Source organism: Lonchura striata, chromosome 7 (assembly GCF_046129695.1).
Source record: "Lonchura striata isolate bLonStr1 chromosome 7, bLonStr1.mat, whole genome shotgun sequence".
Taxonomy (NCBI): Eukaryota; Metazoa; Chordata; class Aves; order Passeriformes; family Estrildidae; genus Lonchura; species Lonchura striata.
The window spans coordinates 13,587,991-13,614,104 of record NC_134609.1 but is presented as its reverse complement, the minus strand read 5'-3'; the positions used below and the strand labels follow the sequence as shown (position 1 = coordinate 13,614,104).

The following is a 26,114-nucleotide window of genomic DNA, read 5'->3' as shown; positions in this document are numbered from 1 at the left end:
TTCCATTCCAAAAGTTCACAGTTAAAAGCATTGCCTGAAGCAAGATCACATCTCCAATAAGAGAGGCAACTTCATTACAGTTTAACATAAAAAGATCAGCTGATATCGATCCATAATTTGGACAAGTGCCATGCTATTGACAGGAAGACAAAATAAGTTAGAATGGCCATGTTTCAAAAATTCTGTGTGTACACTCAATCACTAGAGCAGAAATTGCAGTCAGGTATATAATAACACAGCCGTGTTCTCTACTTCCCCTGTAGATCAATGCTAATACGAGGAGGGTGCAGAAGATGGATGTTGCCAACAGAGAAACTTGAAATTCCATGTTAGGATTTAGGGTGGCTTCATGGATAAAAGTGTGTGTGCAATGGCTGTGCAGTTCACATGCAAAAGACTAAAATCTTTCCTCAATATCTGAGAATGCTCTACTTCAAAGTAGTTACTTCTACATTTAAATTCAAGTTACAGAGAACAGAAGCTGACCCAACATCCTGCTTTACATAAGTATCCAAGCTTTGGTTACACATCTAAGGGACCCCAGATGGATTACTCAGTGGACTTAGACAACCACAGGGAAATATCCCTTCACATACTTACACATACACAGAAGGAATACACATGGACTTTCTGTACATTAATGGACAATCTCTCTTCAGAAGATATTTTTTCCAGAAGGTAGGTGATAGCAGGAAATACAGAATGTTTCTTTCTGATACTTTTTGCTAGAAACTGGCTACTGAAGTGCCACTCAAATTCTAGGGCATGCTGGCTATGTTTCACTAGTAGGACTTATGATCCCAATGCAACAGATGTTTGAACTGGACAGCAAAGAGCAAGTACAGGAACTTAAACACCAAATACACAATCCTCTACCATTTGAGCTCACACAAAACCTGTTACAGTAAATATCTGTTTATTCTTTGTACAGACCAATTAGCGTAGAGAATGAAACAGCCAGACAATGCCTTATACTTGCACTTTGCCAAGAGCAGTTATTTTTGAGTACTTAACTCTGTAAAGGTCAAACACACACATCTTTGCCTCAACAGGTTTGGATCCAATCACAGTTCACATGGGAGGGTCACAGTAGAGTACAGGCCACAAAAAGCAATGCTAGTGCTCTTAGGAAGTTAGTACTCAAAAGAAAAAAAAAAAAAAAAAAAAAAAATCTCAGCTGTGAGACCTGCACCTCCACCATTTCTACCTAAAAAACTCTGGTAGCTAATAGCAGTGAAAATCTTATTTTCTCTATAAGCCTGCTATTTAAGACCAACATAACTCACTTAGCAATGCATTGCACACTATTCTTGATTATGTAGGAATACCAAGTAATTGAAGAGAAATAATACGCATCAGTGACTAGGATTTTTTGCAGGATTCATCCCTTCCTGTTTCCTCCAGATTGACATGTATTCATTCTTAAGGCTGAGGACTACAAGCCACACAGCTCACTCAAAACTATGATGCTGCTTTGGTAAATCCCTCCAGATAAAAGGAAATATATATATCTTTCTCTGTTTTCACCGCCCTTTTAGTAGTTCACAGCTTCTTCAGTACTTTGAAGCAACATGTTTGTGTTGCTAATATTACATTGCATGAACAGGGAGTACCTTTTAGAAAATGCATAGTATGGGTCACTGACAGAAAGTGTTCTATTTCAAGTTGTTCAGTAAAGCAGACTCACTTCCCAGAAAAGATGCTGTCCCATCAGAACTTCATTCCACATTTCAGCCTTGATCTGAATCCAAATTGCACAACTAGTCTTCATCCTGACAACAAGCCAAACCTTTCTTCAAATACTGCATTCTCTGAGCCACACAATGCCCACACTGAGGTTTGTAACTCATGCCCACTACTAGTTTAGTCAGATGATAGACAGTTTTGATGTCTGGTTCTCAACACAATGCTGCAATGTTTAGGAAATGTATGGGAATGGTGAAGGAGGGGATTGTTAACTGTATTTCTATTGATCACAGAATTTTAAAGACCTACCTGAAGGGCAACTGTACCAGCAGAAACACGGTAAGAGCCACAGGTCTTCAGATCATCCTTAAACTCTCATGAAATCCCATCCAGTGAGCTATAACTGCCCTTTCACCTTGCTCTTCCACCCTCCTTTTGGGCCCATCTGGCTAACAGGTCAGAAGTGGGGACACCTGTGCACAAAGCCATTGAAGTCGGGAGATTATTTGCTGGCTCTGGAGGGAGGTTGAGTTCCCATCCGAAGCACCTGCTGCTGGCCCTGACTCACACGGGGCCCAAGTGCAGCACCGGTGGCCCCTGATTCACCTTTTCGCTGTTTGTTCTCCGAGCGTCATCGCAGGGGTATGCGGGGAGCTCGGCCTGTCTCCCTCCCACGCGGGGCTTTCCGAGCGCAGTGCCGGGATGCTGCCGGGCTGCTCCTGCGGCCTCAGAGTGGCACCTAGCGCCCGGCTGCCGCACTGCCCGCAGCATCCCCGCCGCTCCCGGCCCGCAGCATCCCCGTCCCGGTGTTCCCCGTCCCGGTGTTCCCCGTCCCGGTGTTCCCCGGCCGAGCGCTGCGGCCGCTGCCGGGCAAGGAGCCGCCCTGGGGCAGCTGCACTACCCCAGTGAAACGGGTGCGCTCCCCTCATGCACTGCAGGGAGAGCAGATGGCACGGGGAGCAATGGGTAGTACAGTGAAACAAGAAAAGGAATAAATTCATCATCTGGCTATCCAGACTGCACTGTACGAGGCGGGTAATTTCTACACAGCCCAAGTAGAACGTGGCAAGTTCTCGCAACAAGTCACCCTCCGCTGCAAGCTCCGTGCAGTGCTTTTCCAAATATGTACCTATGGAAATCTACTTGTAACTACTAAGCCTTTCTTCAAAGGCCATGCTTGTTCTCAGGTATCGACTGCACTGTTGGTTCATTGCTGCTCACAACAAATTTATCTTCTAACCCTAATTTTTCAAATTCCTTTTTCTTCTTCTTTTATGTGCCAGTCAAAACTAAAATACAGAACTCTCCAACAGCAGGACATCAAAAGGAGACAAGGAACTGAATGCACTTCCAGGGAGTATTTTCCATATATCAGAAATAACAGCAATCAGAATTTTAAAAACCACAAATTATCGGGAGCTCTTGAGGGAGCTCCTGAAGGCAGCATCCTATTTATTATTATTATTGTTATTATTATTATTTTTACTACATGACCTACTGAAGTATAATTTTATGGTGTATAATTTAATCAGAATGCTCTGCAGGCAGGTACATTATCCCAGCTGAATATGTTTCCTATTTTCAGTTTGCCTGAAATGAAGTAGCTGGATATGTTAAAGAAAAGCTACATAACTGTATAAGAAGTGTGTAGCTTTTTCATATGTTTCTCAGTAGCAGATCTCCAAGTGCTTTAAGAAAAGGAGTCACATGTTGCTTGCCTTAATTTGTCCATCTGTGAAATTAGGATAATACCTAAAGACAGTGAAGGTGAGGATCAAAGACTGTGTCCTGGGTTTTTTCCAGTACTGAAATAGTTAGATTTTTTCCCATTAAATCTGAACAAAAGAAACACATCAGAATAAAAGAAATTAGAGATAGCAGTAAGACAGAGTGTTTAAATAGTGTTCTGATCCTCTCCATATTTTAGTTCTGCTAACTGCAAAAGTCAGGCATTTATTATGTAAATTCAGAGATGTGTTCAAATTTAGCTAGTTACGTAGCATAATTTTCCAGTTCTTAAAATTCCTCTAATTTAGGAAAAGCCTTCACACTTGAATTCTGGCTGAATTAACTGCTACAAAAAATAGAAGACAAAAATTACTTTCACATATGAATGCAACAGAAGAACAGACGCTGTCAATACTTTTGTCGATAGTATGCATGACAAACTGAAAAGCTTCCAATAAATTAAATTTTAAACAGTTTGGCCTTAATCTGGCAAACTGTCCAATATCTACTTTGGCAGATGGCTGAGAAGTATTATGGGTGAGAAAGTTCTTCTTGGCAGCAGAGCCTGCATTCACAGGCAAAATGCAAGGAATCGCAGCAGTATTGATGCTGCAAATGTCAGTTGCTTCAGAACCACACAACATCCTTTGGTAGCAGAGTGTTGATCGAGGCTAGAGATAAGTGCTGAGAAAACCCTTTATCACACTTGCCAAGAAAAGAAGTGAGCATTGTGAGGGCCGCTCACAATGGCCAAGACCCAGCCTACTCTGGAACCCTAACTGGCAGCACCTACAACAGGCTGGGGAGAGCTGCCCATCATAGAGCACACAGCGCTTACGAGATCTGCACCAGGACAGCGTCTCCAAGCACTTTCGGTGGCCTAAAAGCTCCTCCCAGCCGGGAGACCATCTGACACTGTCAGCTGGAAAGTTATTTGCTATAATACCACCCACTTTAGAGTTGCATCATCATCTTATACAAGAGCACCAAAGGCCTTTTGCAGACGAAAAGTCTCTTCAGTGCTCCTCATTATCATCTTCTTACTACTCCTGTAGAGCTGGCCAAAGCAGAGCAGCTCCAGACACCCCAGCCTGTTACAGACTACCTTTGCTCAATGTATTATAATCTGAGACTGAAAAAACCCTCTTGTTCACTGCTTATTTTATTTTTTTTCATATATTCAAAAGTTCCCATAAGTAACACAGTTCCAACTGGATGAATCAGTGAACAGAAATTCCTGGGGTTTTTTTCTGGCTCTGCCACAGACTCATACTGAGACTTTTGGAAATACATGTCATCACTCTGTGCTCCAGCCTACTGTATATAAAACTGTAAAACAAATGCAAAGCACAATGAGTTCCCTGACAGAAAGATGACAAATTATTCATTTACTTATTATTCACATACTTCACTGTTTATTTTTAGACAAATTGCTCATTTTGCTGTCACAAAAAAAAAATTCTTCATACCTGTGAACACTAAAAAGCTAACTAAGTCACAATAAAGGAATGAAACAGATTCATTTGTCATACAAACCCACAGAATTTTCTCTTATTTGACTACAAGACCTTTGTAACTATGACAATATGACAGTATGTACAAAAAAATTCTTCATACCTGTGAACACTAAAAAGCTAACTAAGTCACAATACATGAATGAAACAGATTCATTTGTCATACACAACCACAGAATTTTCTCTTATTTGACTATAAGACCTTTGTAACTATGACAATATGTACATAAGTGGAAGCAAAGAGTGACAAAAAAGCCAAGGAAATATTCAAGTAGAACTCCATGCTACCAGGAAAGCGTAAAGAAAAATAGGCTCTCATAAACCCAACTGTAACCTAGAGACGCAGATTCCTCTTCGTGTCAGACTCTGAAATTGCAGCAGGAGTTTTCCCAGGACCGAGCGAAGGGAACGTGCGTCGGGGCGCCGAGCCCAGCGCGCCGGAGCCGAGCGGGAGCAGCGCCCGCCGCCCCGCGCTGCCCGGCAGGGGGCGCTGCCGGCCGCTCGCTGCCCGAGCTCCGGGAGTCGGGGCTGGAAACCGGGAACGCCTGCGGCTGCAGCTGAAAACGTGGGCGCTTCCAAAGGGGTGTTCACAAAGTTGTTATCGAGCTCTGAGTTCGAACACTCATTTCTACTTAAAAAAAAAAAAAAAAAAAAAAAAAAAGGGACTGTTCTCAAAATACCCTTTCTCTAAATTGCAAAAATGGGGGGGCTGTAGAGGACTGAAGATAAACTACAATTAAAATGCAGTTTGGGTTAGTAAAAATAAAAGCACTGGACAAAACTGAAAGCTGTATACTGATATTCTAGGCTTAGCAACAGGAAAGGATTTAAAGCAGTCTCATGGACACATATGAACGTGTGACAAGATAAGCTAAAAACAATGGGAAATAAAGCCTAAATATCAGGAAACACATTCCAGTAAAGTGTGCCTCGGTTCACATTAAGCCCCATTACCAGAGCCTTTCAAAGCTAGCGTATACAAAAACAGCATAATACCCATTGTCAGGAACACTAAGTCTGCACTAAACAGGGGGCAAAACCAGGTGGAAGGGGTACTTTTCTGTTCTCTAATTTCAAGTCAAATATAAAGAGAAGCACGTGTAAAAGTAAAAATCATCCACCCACATATTATAATGTCACAGAACAGACTCATTTTGGGTGACATCGCCGATCATAGTGGGAAGCTGATCTTTAAGGTCCCTTCTAACCCAAACTATTCTGATTTCAAGTACATTATACCACAAGGAGTTAATAAAAGGCTGGGGAAGGAACAATTTTCCTCTGGCTTGATTCAAGGTACTTGGATTATTCATCACATTTGTGAAGGAATATGAATCCTATCAAATAATTAGATGGTGTGTTAACCTTTCTGGTTTGCAACAGCCTGTGACTGATGAGTAGAAGGGTTCTCCAAGAACAATTTCCTGTGCTGTTGTTTCTTTCTGCCTGGACTCTCAATGAAGGGTGTATTTTGTGCGCTTGTATAGGGAATCCCTGTGGAGGTTTTGTTGAGGTTTAGGTCAAACCTCCCTGAATTTAACTTAAAATTGGGGAGCTATTAGATGCCATATTTTTTCTGGTATCTATTACCAGTACTACAAAATTAGTCCTCTTCCATTACTGTAATTTTAAAAATCCCACTCTCTTACATCAGTTTGGTTTAGAGTGAGGTGGAAGATGAAATATCAAATTGCAAAAAAAGTACACTAAAAGAAGCCTAGTGTACTCAATGGACACAACTAAGAAGTTTAAATAGTTACAGTAGAATCTCAGTGGTATTGCAACTTAGATTTTTCTCAGACCTCTGCATCAAAGACCAGTGTGGTTTTCTCCTCCCATCATCATCCTGGCTGATGGTCACCTTCAAAGTCTTGGTTGTAGAAAAAAAAAACAACAAACAGCGGCCCAGTCTGTTGTTGTTCTAAAATCTGTGATACAAAAATCATAGGATTTGTAAGAATTTTTAAATTGTCTGAACTGACAGTATCTGAGAACTCTCAAAATTTCTAATGGGCCTCAAGGTTTCCAAGCAAGCCAAGTAAACTACAAAGCAGGTAGAGGCAAAACAAATCCTTAAATTCTGCTGATGAATAGGATGCCATGAACTACCTGGAAAATGCTCATAGAACATCTTAATATAACATAGTTTAGGAAAGTCTGTTCTAATTCAGTGAAAAATTGCGGAGGGAAAGTAGGTCAAACAGGCAATTGTTTGTCATAGCTTTAAAAATTGTTTATTTCTAAGGGCTTCTCCTGGTTTAGGGCAAATTTGGGAGGAAACTTCTGAATGGGGCCCCTCTAGAAAACAGATTCAAGCTGGCCCTCCCCCTCACCAGGTTGGGAAAGATTTCCCGGAAGAAAAGTAGAAAAAACTGTTTATTTAAGAAGCCAAGTATTTACAAACATAAAAAACGGTAATATTAAACAATGGAATCTCTCAGTGTTCTGAAGAGAGGCAAGTTCAGAGAGAGTTCTTTTTGTGGGGTGTAGCTCAGCTCACTCAGTCTCTATCAGTCCCTCCTGTGATGGAAAATGCTGCATCCCAGGCCCTGGGGGTCACAGGCGTGAGCTCCTGGTGTTTTTCTGGGTTTTTGGTTCAAAGCAAGGCTGATCAGTTCCAAGAAAAAGAACAGCCTCAGCTAGCTAAAAAAAATTAACTAAAAGCAAAGGAGAGCTCTCTCACACTGTCTGTGCTGCAGACAACAAGTCCATGAGAAAGAATGCGGGGGAGAAAGGGCAGTTTCTGCAAACAAACTGTGAGCGCCTTCTCGTCCCCTTCACTCTTGGAACCAGTTTTAAAGGCACAAAACTTTTTTCTGGGCTAAACAGATGAATGGGGATAAAATTCAGCATCATAAAGTCACCCCAGGACCAGGCTTTACATGTGCTACTTCATTTTCTTCAAAAATTCCCTTCCACTTCACTGTGATGAAGCCTGTTCCAGAAGCAACTGCATTCTCAGCATGTTCTTCACACAATGGGTCACTCAATTTGAAACTAGAAATAGCAGGCTTGGTAGAAGATTTCAAACTGTTTACCAAACTAAGGAAAAACACGGACTGAAGGAAAGATAATGCAGCATAGTTGATTACTTCCGGTTAATGTATGGATAAGTGCAGCTAAAAACAGTCAAAAGCAATAGAAATTAAAAGCAGTGGATACTCTTACAATGAGGTCTATTCATGCAGTGTCACTGGAGGAATGTATGTACATTTAAAGAGAAATAAACAATGGAAACAGACTCTGCTCTTAGTAACACTGGAGTGAGTGTGATATTCCCTACCCAGTTGGCATTACTCTGGATTTTTTTTTTTTTTTTTTTTTTTTTTTTTTTTTTTTGTATTGCCAAAGGCAGAATCAGGCTCATTCAGTGGGTATTTAGAAACACATGACTGAAGAGCATGAGTCGGAAAACAACTATGCCTTGCTACTTTAGCGTTTTTCTGAAGAAGCACCTGGCATAACAGAGCTGGTTCTGCAAAGGTGCTCCAGGAAGCACTGTGCTGTCCGACCAGGCACAGCAGCGAGCAGCTCGCCCGACTGGGGACGGGCGAGGGCAGCCAGCGAGCAGGGAAACAGCCGCTCTCCTGTCCCTGTCCCGCTCTGTCCCTGTCCCCATCCCGCTCTTCTCTGTGCCCATCCCGCTCTGCTCTGTGCCCATCCCGCTCTGTCCCTGTCCCCATCCCGCTCTGCCCGTGTCCCCATCCCGGCTCCGTCCCTGTTCCCATCCCGCTCCGTCCCTGTCCCCATCCCGCTCTGCCCGTGTCCCCATCCCGCTCTGTCCCTGTCCCCATCCCGCTCCGTCCCCGTCCCCATCCCGCTCTGCTTTCTCAGGTCGGTGCGTGGTCACACGCTGGACTCGGTGATCCCAGAGGTCTTTTCCATCCCAGCTGATTCTGTGACTGTTGAACCTGAGCCTGCCCTCGACACAGAGCAGTGCTGCAGACCGGCAGAATCAATGGTTATACACGGCTCGCCGAGCGCGGCCATAGCGGCTGAGTCTTCAGCCAGGACACTGCCCGCGGGCGCAGCCCGGGAGCATCCCGGGACAGAGCTTCGGCTGGGCGACGAGCGGGCAGCCCGGCCCGAGCACCGGACAGGGCGCTGCTCTCGGCAGGGAAGAGCCCCCGGCACTCGGCGGCGGGGAGCGATCCCGGGAGCCCTCCCCGGGGCGCCGGGCCGGCGGGCCGCTGCCCGAGGGAAGATGGCGGCGGGAGCGGCAGCGCGCAGCCGCCGGCCCCGCCCCGCCCCGCCCCGCCGGGCCGCGCGCGCCTCGGCGGCTGGCGGCGGGCGCGGCCACGTGACGCGTTCAAGCGCGCCGCGCGGGCCCCGCGCGCAGGGAGGACGGCGCGGCGGGGGCGCGCGGGCGATCAGGTGACCGCTAACCCCCGGCGGCGGCGCGCGCCCGTTACCGCCCCGCCCGCGGGGACGCGGGACACGGGATAGGGGACACGGGATAGGGGACACGGGACACAGCGCCGCGGAAGCCGGGACTGCGGCTCTCCTCCGGGATCCGCAGCGCGGGGGCGGGAGACGGGCCAGGGGCCCGGGCGGGGTAACGCGCAGTCTCCGCGGTGCGGGGATCGACCCCCGGTGCGGGCGGCCGGCGGAGGGACCCGGCCCTGCAGCGCGTGTTCCGGCACCCCGCGGTGGCGGGGAGCAGCCCGGGCGCAGTGGCAGCCGCCCGGCCCGTGTCGCCGCTCTGCAGCGGCGACCTGCACAGCGGCAGCGCCGGTGCTCGCTCTCCGGTCCGTCTCCTTAAAGGCTCGAGAGACGGCTTGTGCTTGGCCGTGGCGGTGAGGCCGCCAGTGCTTTGGGAACACGTTGGAGACGTGCAGGGACCACTGCTGGCCTTGCTGCCTGAAGTGTGCGTGTTGAAAAACATCGCGACGTCGCAGTGGGTTTGAAGGGACAGGGATACCGCTCTCGCAGCTATCCCTTCGCAAAGTACATTGCATTACAAAGAATAAAGCTGTACTCTCTGTGTTAGGGGAAATGGTCACAAGTGACATAAAGCATAACGACACCAGGATACAGAATGATTCTCTTGTGCTCCTGCTTCAGCTAATTCAGCTTTCCTTTCCCATAAAAGGGTTCCCCCATTCATGGCTTGAGCCCGGCAGTCATAGGATGGGCTGTCAGCTCCTCTGCAGGCACTGAAGTGACATCACAAACAGTGGCCGAGAGCCGAAGACTTCGCACAGGTGGCACATCTGCTCCGGTAAGGGCCCTGTGTCAGCAGAGTATCCAAGTGCACTTTTCCAGTGTAGATCTAGAGGGGAGGGCAGAGTCTGGCCACTGGCATTATTATCTTCTATCACTATAGTTTACTGGGACTAAGCTATAAACAAAAGTCTTATATTAATTTTAGAGCATTAAGCAGTTCATTGTGTTAACACTCACAGTGACCTCAGCCTGCTTTCACATAGCAGCCACACTGTGAAAGCCCTTTCAGGGATTTCTTTAGCAAGAAAGACAAAAAATAGAAGCACTGAAATTGTCTGTAAAGTGTCATTTAGCCTGGAAAGTTTTCTTTTAAGCAAAGTTTGAGTTAAGTAGTTCAGTGGAGTATAGCCACAGCTCATTCTTTGTCCTGCACATGTCTTTTGAAAAGGTCCCTCTGAGCCTGTATGTCACAGGCTGCATTGAGAGGGCCTTATATCCCAGAGAAATGCACTTCCCCAAGCACAGACACTCCAAGCAGCATAAGACATGCTCTGTGCTTTTTCAGAAAAAAATTTCAGAAAGAGCTCAGTGAACCATCCCTGTCCCATTATTCACTCACTGACACTGACACAAACCTTCTCAGATCAGATTTACCTAAACTTGCTCTAACCTGTTCTGAGAAACATCCAAAGATACAACACCCACCTCCTTCCACTTGCAGAAACCTCTAGTCATCAGTAGGCAAATTTATGATCTCATCAAAGTTGGTATACAGTTCCTTACTTCAGAAACATTCTTCTAAATTACTTAAGTCTGTCTTGTTAGCAAAAAGTCCAAGGCTCACTGTCATTCCCATTCCATCACATTGACCATTTGAGAATGATTGCTGAAGCTGGAGTTGAAAGAGCCTTCCAAAACAATCTAGCTGTATGCAAACAGTTGAGATTCTTGCCACCCTTTTTTTTTTTTTTTTTTTGAGGAAGACAGATTCATACCAACTTTTCTTCAATATAACATAAGTAGCTATTTCATTCACCACAAGAGCAATGGTACTTTTAGAGAGATATTATTTCTACATTTGTTTTACAAAAAAAGCCCTACCAAGCCAACAAAATAAATTTGACATTGACATGTTGGGAAGGAGAATACAAGGGAATGGAGATTGCTGAGATTGCTATGTTCTCAGGACTGACAATAGGATGGGAAACCCTGTTGAGATGCTGGCCAAAGCATCTAATACAGAAAATGAGTAATTTTCACTTTCACAATTTGAGAACTGATACCACTTTTCTCTGCCTGAGGTGAGTAAATACGTATGTCATGTGATGTTATGTGATTCAAATAAGCACTCTTGGCATTTCAAACTAAGCCTGTCTTAATAAGATGACATACAGTGCTCCACTGCTCACTCCTTGGCAAAAAACCCCAGTGTTTAAAGACTGAGGTTTGTCAGAAAATGACAGGGATTTCCAGAAGCTGAAGGTCTCTTGTTCTGACAGTGCAAAACTGTAAGGCTGTAGCTGTGAGCACAGCAATAGGAGTATAATTTCATCATATGCTTTTAAAAATAGATTCTGTGCAACATGTTACACAGAACCCATATTGCAACAAGAAATCCAGAAGGACTTCTACAGATATATTTGAATCAGTGTCAACTAATGAAGTGATCTTTAAACCCACATTGCAATTATGACTGGAAGTTTAGAAGTATGGTAACATCTTTTCAGGAAAACTGAGCTCTCAGGAGAGTGATTTCTCCTGCCTTTGGGTTGTAGATCATTTTGTGCACTGTAAATCACTCTCACACAAAACTGAGCACATAGGATAAGCTTTCCTAGTGGATCTCTTAACTACTGCAGGTCATCACTAGAAGAAATGTAGCATTTGAAAGTTTAATGCAGAAGGAGTTTTGATGTCCCAAGTTATGTAATTCTAAACTTGGCTGAGTGTCATGGGGTGGTTTTGTTTCTATCCTGCTAACTCTGGAAGACTCATCTAGGGAAATGCCAAACCTTTCTGATTCCCATGGGACACCAGAATTGTCTGTTAGTAAGCTACATGACTGTTCCATGAGTTCTGTGTCAAACAGGCATGGTCAGCTCCTAGTGTGGTTGAAATGAGAGAGCTGCACTGTTGGGAGCATGATGATCCTTGGAACCTCTCTGGCCAATGACCATATCAGTTTCTCTAAATGCAAGGCTGGTTTCCTTCCTGGGAAGAACTTGGTGCTTCTACCAGGAATTTGTCCACCCAGCAGCTCTGTTGATCCCAAGGGGAAGGAATGGTTAAGAATCAGCTTTTTTTCCACCCCGTTCAGTCCAGGCTCAGTACTGATAAGCCAAAGCAGGGCTGTGGGCAGCCCCCTTCTGCCACTGCTTCTGTAGGAGCTCTGTGATTCTTAGAACTCCCCTGAGTTTTGGGCTATTAAGTGTCCCTTGTTGCAGCTGCATCAACTCTAGAATGGCTCATTTACCAAGCACAACAACAGGCTCCTGTTTGGGCAGGATTCCACTGGCAGTCCATGCCTGACCTGGAGACCTTTGATATTTTGGCTGGCATACTACTTGTCTGTGCCCTGCTTGGTATTTCCCTGTAAAATATACTCTAGGATGTCCTTTCTTTAGGAGACATTATTACCCTTTCTCCCACTCATTCCTGAGTCAAGTCCAAGCATCACTGCATATGCTCTTAGCTGGAAGATCCACCCCTTTCTGCAGTGGGTGTATAAGCCCACTCCCTGTTTCTTCCTCACTGGACACCACAGTCTTCCAGCTCAGAAGAGGTCCCTGGTTCCTGCAGCTGGACACATCTGCATTTCCAGCTTTGCTTCCCAGAGGGGACTTTTTAAATGTATGGTACAGCTGCATACTGACAGCATCAACACAGTCAGGAGGGGCCTGAGATATTGGGCTCCTTTATCCAGTGGATCCTCATACTGCAGCTTTTTATGGATATCTTTGCCTGCTGTTATCCAGAGATGACAAGACATTGGAGAAGTTTGTGAATGGTTTTCATGGGAAGAGCACACTTGCCTATACCATACCTGCATTTTGATTATTTTGATTTTATTAAAATTACATCGAGTTTTCTTTTTCCTTCTTTTTTTTTTTCTTTCTTTTTTTTTTTTTTTTTAAGGAAAAGGCTTAGAGAGACATGGAGATTGAAAGAATCATTCAAGACACACTGACACGCTTCATCCAGTCCCACATCCCTGCAGCAGATCTCAGGTATGTTGAAATAGGCAGTTCCAGTATTGTTGCTCCTGCATTGTCACTCTGTGCATTATACTGAATTCTGTAGTTTTCCTGTTCTTTGTGTTGCTCTCTTTTAAGTCAGACCCAGGATGTAGGTAATTTGCACAGTCTCTGATGGGAATGCTGGAACAACTATAGTTTAGCATTGCAATCTAGCAATGTAATTTCTTTGATGACCAAGATGATGAATTTCCTGTCTAGTAATACCCATTAGGATATGGGATTTCCTTCATTCCACAGCGCTCCAAATGGCTGAGCAGGATCATCTGTGTCAGGCCTCTCCCTGTTTTGAACTCTGCCTGCATGCAGAGATACAGCCACCTTGAGGCTGGAACACAGCAGCTACTTTGGCAGCTGGTGGCAGCAGCGACACAAGCCTGGAGAGCAGCAAGCAGAGAACACTGTATCACTGTATCCCATAGAAAGTGTAACTTAACAGAATATGATGACCTGACCTGAAATACCAGTCAATCTAGAACAGCCAAGATCTTGAACGTTGGAATATTTTGGTTATTTCAGCTGCAGCACCCACAGGAGCACAGCCTCTGGAACACACGCTGGGGCTTTCATTCAGTGCTGCCCAGGAAGCAGGACCACATGCACTATTTATCAGTTAATGCTTTCCTCTCAACCACTGGCCACCTGCTGCTTGGCCTTAGGGGTGGTATCTCCTCATAACATATAGTCACATGGGTCCTGCTGCTGCTGTATTAGAAAGAGACAAGGTTAGGCAGAATGGGGATGGAGAGAAAGGAAAAAACGGGCTTGTTGACCCTGCTCTCTGTGTTCTCTTTGTCTCCAGTGGGATGGATGATGTTTTCTTCTCTTATATCACGGGTGTCCTGGAAGAGCTGGGCTCACCAGAGTCCTCTGAAGAGACTTTTGATATGGACACCTTTGTGGAAATGATGGAGGCATATATCCCTGGTTTTGCAGAAATCCACAGGTATGTGATTGTTACTGGTTTGCATGTGCACGTCATGCACCGAGGGCATGGCCCCAAGACCGTCAGTACTACAAATTCTTTTGTTATACCCAGTTGAAAATGTATTAGTACTGAACCTGAGCCATCATAATAAGTCCCTCTTTGCCTGAATACACAGATGCTAATTCTAATATAGTTTGCAAGTAGGTCCTTGCTTTTCTGAAATACCAGTTGATTCTGCTGCGCTTCCCATCAAGCCTTGTCTTTCTATAAAATGGTAGCCAAGTAAGATAAGCTAGTGCTTTTGTTCTTCATGCTTATTATACAGCTTCTGTCTCTTGCAGTGGGGATGTTTGCGAAATGATGTTCTCCCTCTCAGAAAGGCTTGGTGAAGCTCGAAACAAAGGTGAGTTACACAAACAATTTCAACACAACAAGATCTGTACATGTTTTTAGTCATAATATTTGGAGTTGAACAATGTCACAGAAAAAGTACGAACTTGTTTGCCACAGAAACTCAAAAGGTAGCCCAAATTGATTGACAAGTTTGGGGTTTTTTTTCAACATTCAGTCAGGTTTTTCACATCAACAAGTGGGAGATGGGAGATTGGAGTCATATGGAATACTGTCCATGGCATACTGGCATGAAAAACACTTGATCAATTCTCCATATACCTCTATTAAGATCAAAGCCAGAGTAATAAGAAAGAAATAGCCAATTCAGGGCTGCTTGTTGAAATTCTGCTGTAAGTTAATTCTGAAAGAGGATTTCTGCCTGCCTCTGATAGCCATCTGCCTAAGTGGCACTATGACTGGGCAGCCTTTATCAGGTACATCATCAAATAGGGTATCCAGCTGAATACACGTATCACATCTAACTTTGAGCATCCTCAAAGCTCACCTCCTGTTCATCCATGAACCCTGGCACAGATGCAAAATCAGTGATGTGCTCTGACCTGCACTAGGCGGGACCGCAGAAGACTACGCTGTGACAATGGCCCTTTGTAACCCCAGCATTCACAGGCCAGCTGGATTGCTGTATCAATTAACTCCATAGGCACTTTCCACTAAAGAACAGACAGGTTGCAGTGCCTGGATATCAGACCTTCCAGGACATAACCAGTCTGAGTTTTGCTGGTCTAGCAACATCACTGCTGTCTTGGCAGAAGGCTACACAATGTATAATAGACAGTCCTGTGTTTTATCTTGCTTGCTGCTTTCTTGAACTTGACAAAATCAACTGCTCTGCTCTGCTCCCCTGCATCCTACCCTTTGAGGATCCTGATGTAGCCAGAGTGTGGAAGGAAAGCACCATCCCAGTCTTAGGACAGAACAAAAGTGAAATGGTTCTTCCTACAGTGGGAAAAAGAGCCTGTAAAAAAAGAGATGCATCAGAGTAAACTGATCACAGGATGTGCTGGCTTGTCCCCAGGCTGCAGGCTAGCACAGTGTATTCCCAAGTTTAAAATCAAAACTGCATCTTAGTTCGAAGAGCAAATACCAGGGAATTCTTAGAAATGGAAGTATCCACAACCAAAGCACTAGCAGATTGAGAATTGAAAAGTATAATTGAATTTGCAAGCAACCCATCCCCTTTTCAGCCTGGAAATGCAGAACTCAGGCACTCCTGCATGTGCTTGCACTGCCTTCCTGCAGATCAGTGGGAGCAGAGCTGCAGCTATCCCTGCTGAGGGGAAACAGTAGTGCTTCCAAGTCTTGTCACTTAAGAAGAGATTTGCTTTGGCACACAATGTGCTAGCAATCTAATGCCAACAGAAAGCACAGAGCTCTAGCCTTAGTGGGACTGTTCCTCAGGAGATATCACTGTGTCTTTAAGAAAAACTTGGCCAAAAGGCTGTGGAAAGCAGGAGTGAAGCACCCTCTGAAGATCTCACCAAGGGCCAGGAGGCTGGAGCTGGAGCCTGCAACGGGGAAAGACTGTGCACTCTAACAGACGGAGCCGGGGCCCAGGTATGAGTACCCCGCAGAGGAGCAGGAACACTGGGGACAGTCACACAGCACTAGGTTACCAGCACCACCTGAGGGCATTTTCCAGCTTTGGAAGGAACCACAGCATAGGCTATGACACAGCATCACTTGTGTCCATGATCTTCTCCACTGTATGGCCTGAGCAAGACTGTCAGAAAATTATGTGCTGACAGACTGTGAGCCAATGCTCTGGCTCATCCTTTTCAGTGGCTGGAAAGGGTAAGCCAGAACAATGGCTGAGAGAACCTGAGATCCCACAGCAGCTACAGGTACTGCAGTACCTTCTACATCAACCCCACCCTCCTCCCCCACACCCTGCTTGCTGTTTCTCCAGTACTGATCTATTCCTGCTCTGCAGTACAAGCATTCTATGTCCACAGCCTTCTAGCAAATGCTGCTATGGTGATTCCTTCTGATGTAGCATCAGGTCAGTGTTTAGCAAGCCCTTTCTATTTATTCAAAGTGCATATAACTTCAGAAGGTGGGCAGGAGCCAGGCATGTGCACCACAGGGTCCAGGAAGCTCACTCTTAAGCATGGCCACACAGATGAGTCAGGTTACAGGAGTCCTGCTTTAAAGCAAGTTGAAATACAGAGGGAGGAGATCAGAGAGCAAGAGGAGTTGGTGTTTCTGAAGATACAGTCCCCTGTTAGCTTCAGGAATCAGATTTAGTAATGATGGTAAGGAGAGGGAGCTTTCGGCAAAGGGCAGGCTGAATTTCCTGACCATGAAAAACCAGAGGCCCTTTTCAGAAGCCCTCTCCACACTACATCCCCAACTTACCTCTGTCTGTTTCTCCAACTAGGAAGGCGCTGACTTGAAGGATGGGGTGGAGCTGCTACTGGAGATGTTCCCAGCCTGTACTGTGAGCCAGGCAGAGAAGGCTCTCGCCATGGCCTTGGGGAACTTGGAAGAGGCAGTGCAGTTAATTGTGGAGGAGAAGGTGGAAATTGGCCCAGCAGGTTCAAGTGTGAAGGTACTGTACTCTGACCAGGGTGGCAGTGGGCCAAGGAGCAGGGCAGAGCTCAGGGACATGCAAGTGCCACAGCTGTCTGCTCAAGCAGAAATTTTGACTGCAGAAACTTTATGCACAGTAAGCCAGGAAGATCATGCAGTGCAACAGCTCCTCTCCCACCCCTGGCTCTTAGTATAGGCTGTGCCCACAACCAAGCCAGGACCCCAGTGGAGCTGTGGCAGGCACCCCTTTCCCCCTGGAGTGCTCCACCAGCAGCTGGGTTCACTGAGCTGGCAGGTAAGCTGTATGAATAGCACCCTGTTGTGGTGCTATTCATACACCAACTTGTCTCCTCCCAGGAACTGGCACGGCCCCGCAGAGCACCCAACCATGAGGAACTAAAACAGGTCATCCTACAGAAGTAAGTACCCAGCAGCAAAGAATGTCTTGTTTTGCTCCCAATCAGTGAAGAGGTAGCAGTTTGGGGAACAGTGTGGTCTATAAAGAACTAGGGCTGGGTATTGGCTGAACACATCTAAGCACAAATAATCAGCTGGGAAGAAAAAAAAAGAAAAAACCAACCAGTCAAACACATACACACAAAAACCCAAACAAACAACCCACAAAACCTAAACAACAGAACAGGTTTGGTTTCTTTTAGAGCTCTGGCACAGAAACACGTGATCTGTACCAGCTGGGTCACAGCACTGGCTGTGTGCAAGGTTTCAGCCTCCTATAGATACAGTGTAAGTCACAGTGCTGTTAGCTGTGAGGTCCTGGTTAAAGGTTCACGGCACAAACATCATGCTGCAGCTCAGGTAACAAACACATGGTGACCTGTAGAACTACAGTAACTCATTCATACCTCCATTCTTGGAGACAGTCCAAACAAGGTTAAAGATACCTTCAAGAGATCGCCTGTACAACAGCACTGGGAAGATTAAATCTCAATTGCTGAAGGTGTGAATTCAATGCATTTAAAGAAACCCCTCTGAAGTCCTCCTATGGGCTTCTTGGGAATGAAAATAGATCTAAATTAGTTTACCTATATTCATTACTAAAAGCATTTAATTCTCAATGGGAGAACCCACACTGTGGTTTCATCTATCTGCTTTAAGATCTCATCTTTCACGAGTATCCTCATGCAGGCATGCAGCTTCCACACATCTATCCAGCCACATCTTTTCCACTTTACATTCTCCCCAGGGACAGGATAAACAGTCGATGGGCTAGGAAAGACAAAGCAAGGCAGAACAGCATCCAGGCAGAAGTAGTAATCCCTGTCCTTGCCCATTTCCTGTGCAGGCTCATTTCAGAGTGACAGGCAAGGGAATAAAAAAACACCAGCTTCTTTTTCTGTTTCTGAGAACTTCACTTTAATGACATTTTGGCAACATCCTGTACTTTAAACATCACTCAAGCACAGGTACAGAAAGCAGATCGCCATAGCTGAAGATACACAAGAGTAACTATTAACTACTGAGGGAGAAGTCGTGGTCACCTGTGCTAAACCAGCACCAAAATCTCAGAGTAGCAACTCAGCAGTACAGCAAGCAAATGCTTGGACCCTGATGTTTCAGTTACATAGGAAATGAGGTGATGCTTTTATCAAGTTGCTTCCAGCACAGACCTTTTTCATAGTCAAGTAGTAGGAGGAGTGTGAAAGGAACACCATCATTCAGAGCAAAAGCAGACAGATTGGTCCTGTAATCTCACCTGTGTCTCATTTGGCTACCATCACTTGGACTGAAAAGAAACAAAGCTGCCCCAATGGCAGAACACACCAGACCTCAGTACCTCTCTCAGTTCTGCAGTGGCTATCAGCATTCTCAACCACCTGAGTTTTCAAGACCCTTCACATACAGCTAAGGATGCTACTCCAGGAGAATCCTGCTAGATTCTCACCAGGAGGGTGACATACTTGCCCATTTCACCTAGAGAGGAACATCAAGTTTTCCTAGCTGCAATCTAGGCAAGTAGGACACAAACCAGCCAGGGGAGAAGGGACATAGGATTTGAGTGGTCCCAGGCAATGTATATTACAGTGTTCACCAAATGTTTCTTGTGTTTCAGATACATGATGGTGGATAGTGCAGATGATCAGAAAACACATCGGCCAGCTCCACCCAAAGAGGTAAGCAGGTCCAGCTCACCAGCAGTTTGAATGTCCCAAGGTTTAAAATAAAACCAGGCTGCAAGTCCAAAAAAACAACAGGGCAGGCCAAAGGCAGGTCCGTTCATAGAACCCATCAGTCAAAGAGGGAAGATTAGCTCAGCTAAGGTGCTGCAGGAAATGTCAGTTCTTACCTTTCCTGACCACCATGGCTCTTGCTCCCTCCTATCAGCATCCTTCGCAGTTTTGGCCAAGATTCCCAACACAGACAATGGTAAAGCAGCCCACCCACCTCCCGTAGTGCAGCTCTGCTTTTGCTTGCCCCCTCCATTTCTCTAGCAGTGTGGCTGTCCATCCACTTGATGTTAATATCTTTCCAGGCTCCCAAGAAGTTGATCCGCTACATTGATAACCAGGTGGTGAGCACAAAAGGAGAGAGGTACAAAGACATCAAGAAGCCTGAGAGCGAGGAGATGAAGAGAACCTACATCAGCCTAAAACCAGCCAGGAAGTACAAGTTCCACTGACAGCCATGTTCTCCTGCTCTTCAGCCTTCCACCTCACTGCCAGGCATGGCAGGATGGCTGTGTGGTGCTAAGAATGAGGCAACTCCACCTGCCACTAACTTGAACTAGCCTGGAAGTCAGGACACTGCTTTCAGCTTCCTCAACTAACCTGGCTGAGGAGACTTCTTTCCTTGTGTAGCTGTCCTTCTGCCCCCAGGGGCACACCACAGTGGCTCACCAGGACCTGGGCATTCTCTGCTATTCCTTGCATGGGACATTTTTAGATCTGAGATGCGGCATGTGCTTTTGCAGCAACCTTTTTAACTTTGTGCACTGTTGCTTTAAGTGCCAGTATTAATAAAGATGATGTGACTTGGTGTGTAGTTCAGCCAGAGCGTGCACATGTTTACAACACTGCCTCCAAAGACAGGAGCAGGGTCATCCTCTCTTCCTCTAATTACTCTCTTCATCACGTTCTCAAGATGCTGCTGCTGTTTGTTAACTGCCTAGCGGATAAAAGGGCTTAGGCTCAACTCCAGAACTAGGCTCTGCCTGCCAACACAATCTGCAGCTCTCTCCATAAACTCCAGCTGATTGTAGAGTCAGTGCTCCTGCCATTTCTCATCACCGTTGAGAGCCAAAGCTCCAGCCACATAACAGAGAGCAAAATACAGTAGCAGGCCTGGGCACTACTAAAATATTAAGTCAGGTGCTGGAAGAAACAAATTACAATGACCAACTGCTTTCAGTGACAGCACAGCTTCTGTCAGTCAAACTGCCATTAGGAGCATGTTCCCCCTGAAAACAACTCCCACCTTGCTCCAACCTAAACCAGCACGCTAGGCCTGGGCAGACACACTGCCTGAACTGGGATCATACTAGCCCTTTTGGTGCCAGGCTAGTCAGTGGCTGTGGGCTGAAGCTAGGCTCACTGCCCTCCTCCCAGAGCCCAGAGGGGCCTGCCCTCTCCCAAGAGGAGGGCTGGTAGCTATTCTGCTCCAGCTGGTTTGGTTTGTTCCACAGCTCTGCTGGCATGCCCTGCACACCCACCCCAGCGGACAGTCCCCACCAAACACTCTCCTGCTTTCTGGACAGCTGCTGCTTAAAGATTTAAAATACAACAAATAATAAGTCCTATAGATTAGCTGGCCTGACCAAGCACCTGTTCAGCACCATGGTGTTCCTGCAAATCACTCGCTCTTTCCACGCCACTGCAGAGGGAGTTACTTTCCCTAGAGGCACCAATGAAGTCCACTTATGAACACTCAGCCCCAGAGGAAAGAGAGCCCCACTCAGGCCAGCCTCAGCAATGGGACTGACCTCAAACCTCTGCACGTCTCTACAGCAGCCAGTTCCGGCATCCTTCTGGGATCCCAGCATTGTGTCAGTCCCCCCCTCCCCAGCAGCAGCAGTTCTAGATCTGAAGGTTGATGAAAGGGGCGAAGCCAACCACATCCTGCAGCAGAACAAGAGCCCTCTGCAGTGGAGGCTCCACATCCAGCTCCACCCCACGGCTTCGGAGGATGCTCAAGCTGGACTCAGCCACGTTGTGGCAATGCTTGACCTTCAGCGAGCGCAACTTGGGACAGTACTCAGCCAGGACCCTGCCAAGAAAGACAGCATATGCAAGTTGCAAGTCAGGACTCCTAAGTGCACCACTCATGCTCCTCTCCCAGCACCCTAGCACTCGTGACTGTGCAACATGTGCACCATCTTTTGCAGACAGCACCATGGTGGTATGAGATAAGGGACATCTGGATCCCAGACCTATCTTCCATGATATGCTGGTAAATTTGCTGTCAATAGCACACAGTGCTTCCCCTGAAGGGCTTGCTAGTGGCTTCTCTCCCAGACTAAGCTCTCATTGCTTTCCACATGAAATCTGCCTTTCCTCTCTGGTTCTCTTCCTCTCCCCATCCCAGGTACGTGCCATCCCCCCCGGCCCCCCACATTGCTCAGTACCTGATGGAGTCATTCTTGACTCGTAGACACCCTGTGAGGTCCAAGTGCTCCAGCTCTGGGCAGCACTTGGCAGTCTCCTCAACTGCCACGTCGCCCACGTTGGCATTGACAGCTAGTGACAGAGACTTGAGCCTGCCACACTTCTGCACCAGGTAGCAGATGGCCTCGTCCTTCAGCTGGCGACAGGCTGTCAGGTCCACAGCCTCCAGCGCCTTGCAGTGGTCAGCCAGGCTGCGCAGGGACAGGCTGTCCACCCACTCACAGTGAGCCAGGGAGAGCTGGCGCAGGTTGGGGCAGCTCAGAGAGATGGCCACAAGCGCGTGGCGGCTGAGCTGGGCGCAGCCCTTCAGCTGGATCTGGTGCAGGTGGTGGTTCTGCCCAATGACCGGGAGCAGCTCCTGGTCCGTCAGCCAGTCGGAGCAGTTCTGGAGTGCCAGCTGCTGCAGAACTTCGTTGTCCTTCAACAGGTTAACAAAAGCGGCTCGAGGGATGGCAGGTCCAATCTGCATGGGGAACCCAGGAAGAATGAGGCATCCCCCCAGGGTTTCAGGTAAGCCTGGTTCTCACCAATACTCTCTCCCCTCCTCTCTTCTTCTGTGACAACAGTGACAAAAGCCATCCCCTGTCCTCATCCCAGGGCAAACCCTACCATCAGACTTTGCTCACCTCATGCCAAGGCTACTGCCACAAGCTAAATGATACTCTGGTTTCTCCATCCCACATCATCACTCCTGCATTTATATACTCATGATGAGCTCCACACCTCTGCTCTCCAAAAATTTCTTTGCTAAACCACTCTGTGTCCTCACAGAATAGCAGTCACTCCAGTCTTTCCCAATCCCAGGCAGTAACTCCCAGGAATAACACAAACTTTCCCTGAAGACCAAGCACAGAGTTATCTCCCATCAGACCCAAACTTCTGCACAACTTTCATGAGGACATGCCACTTTAAAACTCCAGACTGCCTGCCAGTGCCCCATAACAGCCTGGGTGGAGTTTCCAGGCTTACTCCTCCCAGGGCCTCTTACTCAAGACACTGGCATTGCTGGGCCCTGAATCACTGCCTCTCCTCCCTAAGCCCATCTGTCCAGTTTGACACCTGAACTATTAACCCAATCTCCTGAGCAGAAACTACCCTTCTTGCCAGGGGTTTCTTCTCCCCACATAGATGCTCCCCTGTTAGTTCCAGAGCAGTAGGACATCTGTGTCCTCCCCCAGCCTCAGAGCCATCCGATACCTGGCTTGAGTCAAAGCAGCGCATGTTGGCCAGGTACAACTGGATGAGAGACTGGAATGACTTGCTGACCCTCTGCAGGCTCAGGAGTTGCTGCAGTGGCAGATGACAGAGGATATGTGGAACCAAGATGTCTTCCCATGGCAGGTCCAGGAGGCATCCCCTGGTCGGGGTCACACTCATCATCAGACACCAGAGAGCCAGGCTACTGCAGGAGCCAGGCAAGATCAGCTCACACCTACTGCCGGATGCCTCTAGGAGGAACAGCCAGAAAGGAAGACTCAGACTCGGCGACATTTCCCAGTCAGCCCACAGGGAACAGCCCCTTGGCTAGCCATCAGCAGGGCACGTGCCTGCTGCCTGCATCACCACCTCCCCAGCCTGGGACGTTCCCCGCTCAGGCATCTGAGTCTGCCTGCCCACAGTGCCCGCCAGGAGAGCTTGGGTGGGGCTTTCCCTCAGCTGCTGAAGGAGGCCCCTGTTCCTCAGCAAAGCAGCAAGAAGCTGCTGCAGCGTTACCGCACCAGTCGCACAATAGCTGTGCTCGGCGTTCATGTCCGAGCATCGCTCTGTCAGCCAGTCCCCGCATCCATGCCGGCCCACTCGGGCACCCTGCAAGGGGGCGAGACCAGCTACGGGCTCGTTCCCGGGGAGAAACAAGGCTCCGGACTCCCCGCAGGGAGCCTCGCTCCGAGGAGCGGGCGTTCAGCGTCTCTGCCGAGATGAAGCCTCGGCCGCGAAGGGAAGGAGCAGAGGGGGGCCGGCGGCCCAAAGCCCACCGAGCCGCGGGTACACTCGGCCCCAGCAAAGCCGCACTTGGGGGGGTCCCCACCCGAGGCCATTCCTGCCCCGCCGTCCCAAGGGGGCCTCGCTCGGCCCCAGAGCCGCTCCCGGGCTGCCCCGCCGCCGCAGCGGGGCGGCCGCCAGAGCGCCGCCGGCACCGGGACACCGTCCCGCTGCCCGTGCGCCGTGGCGAGGCGGCAGGACAGGACAGGACAGGACAGCCCAGCCTTTCCCCAGCCCCCCGGTACCTGCGGCCCCGCCGGGGCTCCCCCGGCCGCTCCATCCGGCGCCGCACCCGCCCGGGACACCGGCGGCCCCCGTGACGTCACGGCGGCGGGCGGAAGTGCGCGCGCCCCGCATCCCGCCCTCGGCCCCGCCCCTGGCCGCGCCCCGGCGGCTGAGCGCGCTACCGGCACCGGCCCGGAGGCACCGCGCCGCGGCGGGGAGTGCCGGCGGGACAGCGGGCCACGCTGGTCACAGGTGCCACTGCTGCCGCAGAGGCTCCCGCAGGCTGCTCCCGGCGGCGCGGCTCGCACTCCGCTCTGGTGGCCCAGCTCACGGGGCGCACCCGCTCCCCCGTGCAGCGCCTGTCCCAGTTCCTCAGTTATCCCAGACCGCCAGATCCCCACGGCCGCAGTTCCCCAGCGCACTCCGATGGCTGCAGCCCCGCAGCTACCCCGGTTCCCCAGAGCACACCGCCTGTCCCAGTTCCTCAGTTCCCGTTTCCCCAGCGACGCGAGATCCCAGCGCACACCAGCCGCTTCAGTTCCCCACGGCCTCAGTTCCCCCGGCTCAGCCCCGCAGTTGCCTAGATTCCCGGGCGCACCCCGGCTGCCGCCGTTCCCCGCGCCGCGGTTCCCGGGCGCGCCCCGGCTGCCGCCGCTCCCCGGTCCCAGCGCACGCCCCTGCCCCGGCGGGCGGGCGCGCATGCGCGGCGCGGCGCCGCTGTCCGTTCAGCACCACGCGGAGCCGGGACCCGCTGCTGCCGGTGAGCGACGGCCCCGCCAGCCCCCCCAGCCACCTGCCCGGCTCCGCGGCCCTCCCAGCGGGCTGTGCCGCCCTTGCCCGCCCGCAGGAGTGGACGGATCCCCGGGAAAGGCCAATCCCTGGAGCTCACAGTTCTTATAACACCGGCAGCCACTGGGCCCCGCTCCTCCGCCGGTAGCGGGCTGTCCCCGCCCCGGGGCTGCCCGCGGCCCGCCGCTCCCAGCCCGCATCCTCCCACACTGCCAACCGGCTCCTGGCGCTCCGCTCCCCCGCCGGTGCCCCACCTGCCTCCGCAGCCCCGGGGACGGGGCGGGGTCCCTCCCTTTTCCCGCAGCCCCCGCGGAGAAGCGGCCCGGGCTCCTGCCCGCGCAGTTGCCATAACGACCCCGTAGAAACGGATGCTGCTCCTTCCTCCCCGCTGTCGGTTTGCGGAGCGGGCACCGGCAGGCACCCGGTCCGCGTTGGTGCGGCACTCGCACACCACACCTCCGAGCCGGCACAGGGCGTGTGACTCCATCGCTGTCTCGGGACTGAGACCTGCTGACTTGTGCAGCATAGCATCACCCTGCTGATTACTGCGGGCATAGAAGCTATTAAAAAATCCACCTGGCAAAAGAGCAGGCCCTACAGACAGTAAACAAATCCTAAATCCCTAGTCCCAAGTTTCCTGGAAAGCAATGATCTGTCTGTGCACCCTGCTCTGCTCATTTCCTCAAAACGTAGAAGCTGGTTTGCAAAAAGGTATTTTTTCCTCTGGGGGAAGCTACCCATTCTGTCTGCCCCAGGACACTTAGCACCTGCTCCTCGAGGATTGTCGAGGAGTGTATTTCGCATTTAAAGGACAAATGATGCAGGGTTTTAAATTTTCTGTTGGAGTTAAGAATGCCCCTGGCCATGTCCTGGGACAGCTCTTTCTTTCCCTGTGGACATGACTTCCCACTGTGAAATGGAAAAGTGCCACCTGGCAGAGTCCCTTAATGTATAGAATCACTGGGCCTATGGGCAGGAGTGGTGGAAGCTGGACATATGGCTGGTTATGGCCACTAAGGTTTACAAGTGCCCCAAGGGCCTGAGAGCTCCTGGCCTGTGAGGGGTTTGGCCAGTTGGCTGGCTACAGCTATTGAGATGTATGTGTGAGGTACTAGGAATTAAGGATACTTCCCAGCTATGAAATGTTCATATTGTTCTGTTTTTTTTGTCCACAGGTTGTTTGCAGATGCAGAAAGAACATCAGAGACTGTTAGTGTATTGTAGAGGTGTGTGCTGAGACACAGCTTTACACCATCAGGATATTCAGTGAACTCAGCAACCT

The 26,114-nt window shown here is 48.8% G+C and overlaps 2 protein-coding genes across 4 annotated transcripts; one reads left to right on the top strand and one right to left on the bottom strand.

Moving 5' to 3' along the window:
- Nucleotides 1-9,217: 9,217 nt before the first annotated feature.
- CUEDC2 (CUE domain containing 2) lies at nt 9,218-20,219 on the top strand. Of its 2 annotated transcripts, none has more exons than XM_021548040.2 (10): nt 9,218-9,302; nt 10,021-10,149; nt 13,230-13,321; nt 14,151-14,294; nt 14,618-14,679; nt 16,111-16,244; nt 17,068-17,238; nt 17,577-17,638; nt 19,291-19,351; nt 19,711-20,219. In XM_021548040.2, exons 3-10 carry the CDS (start codon nt 13,248-13,250, stop codon nt 19,855-19,857), a joined length of 855 nt encoding a protein of 284 aa, XP_021403715.1. In that variant the 5' UTR covers nt 9,218-9,302; nt 10,021-10,149; nt 13,230-13,247; the 3' UTR covers nt 19,858-20,219. The 2 variants fall into 2 exon arrangements, with proteins under 2 accessions (XP_021403715.1, XP_021403723.1); XM_021548048.3 differs by lacking the exon at nt 9,218-9,302 and adding an exon at nt 9,557-9,676.
- On the bottom strand, nt 18,569-24,713 carry FBXL15 (F-box and leucine rich repeat protein 15). Of its 2 annotated transcripts, none has more exons than XM_021548024.2 (4): nt 24,642-24,713; nt 23,036-23,286; nt 21,799-22,301; nt 18,569-21,440 (listed from the first exon to the last, which is right to left on the bottom strand). In XM_021548024.2, the coding sequence occupies exons 2-4, from the start codon at nt 23,216-23,218 to the stop codon at nt 21,251-21,253; spliced, it is 876 nt and encodes a 291-aa protein (XP_021403699.1). In that variant the 5' UTR covers nt 23,219-23,286; nt 24,642-24,713; the 3' UTR covers nt 18,569-21,250. The 2 variants fall into 2 exon arrangements, with proteins under 2 accessions (XP_021403699.1, XP_021403690.1); XM_021548015.2 differs by lacking the exon at nt 24,642-24,713 and adding an exon at nt 24,064-24,142.
- Between the last annotated feature and the right edge of the window lie 1,401 nt (nt 24,714-26,114).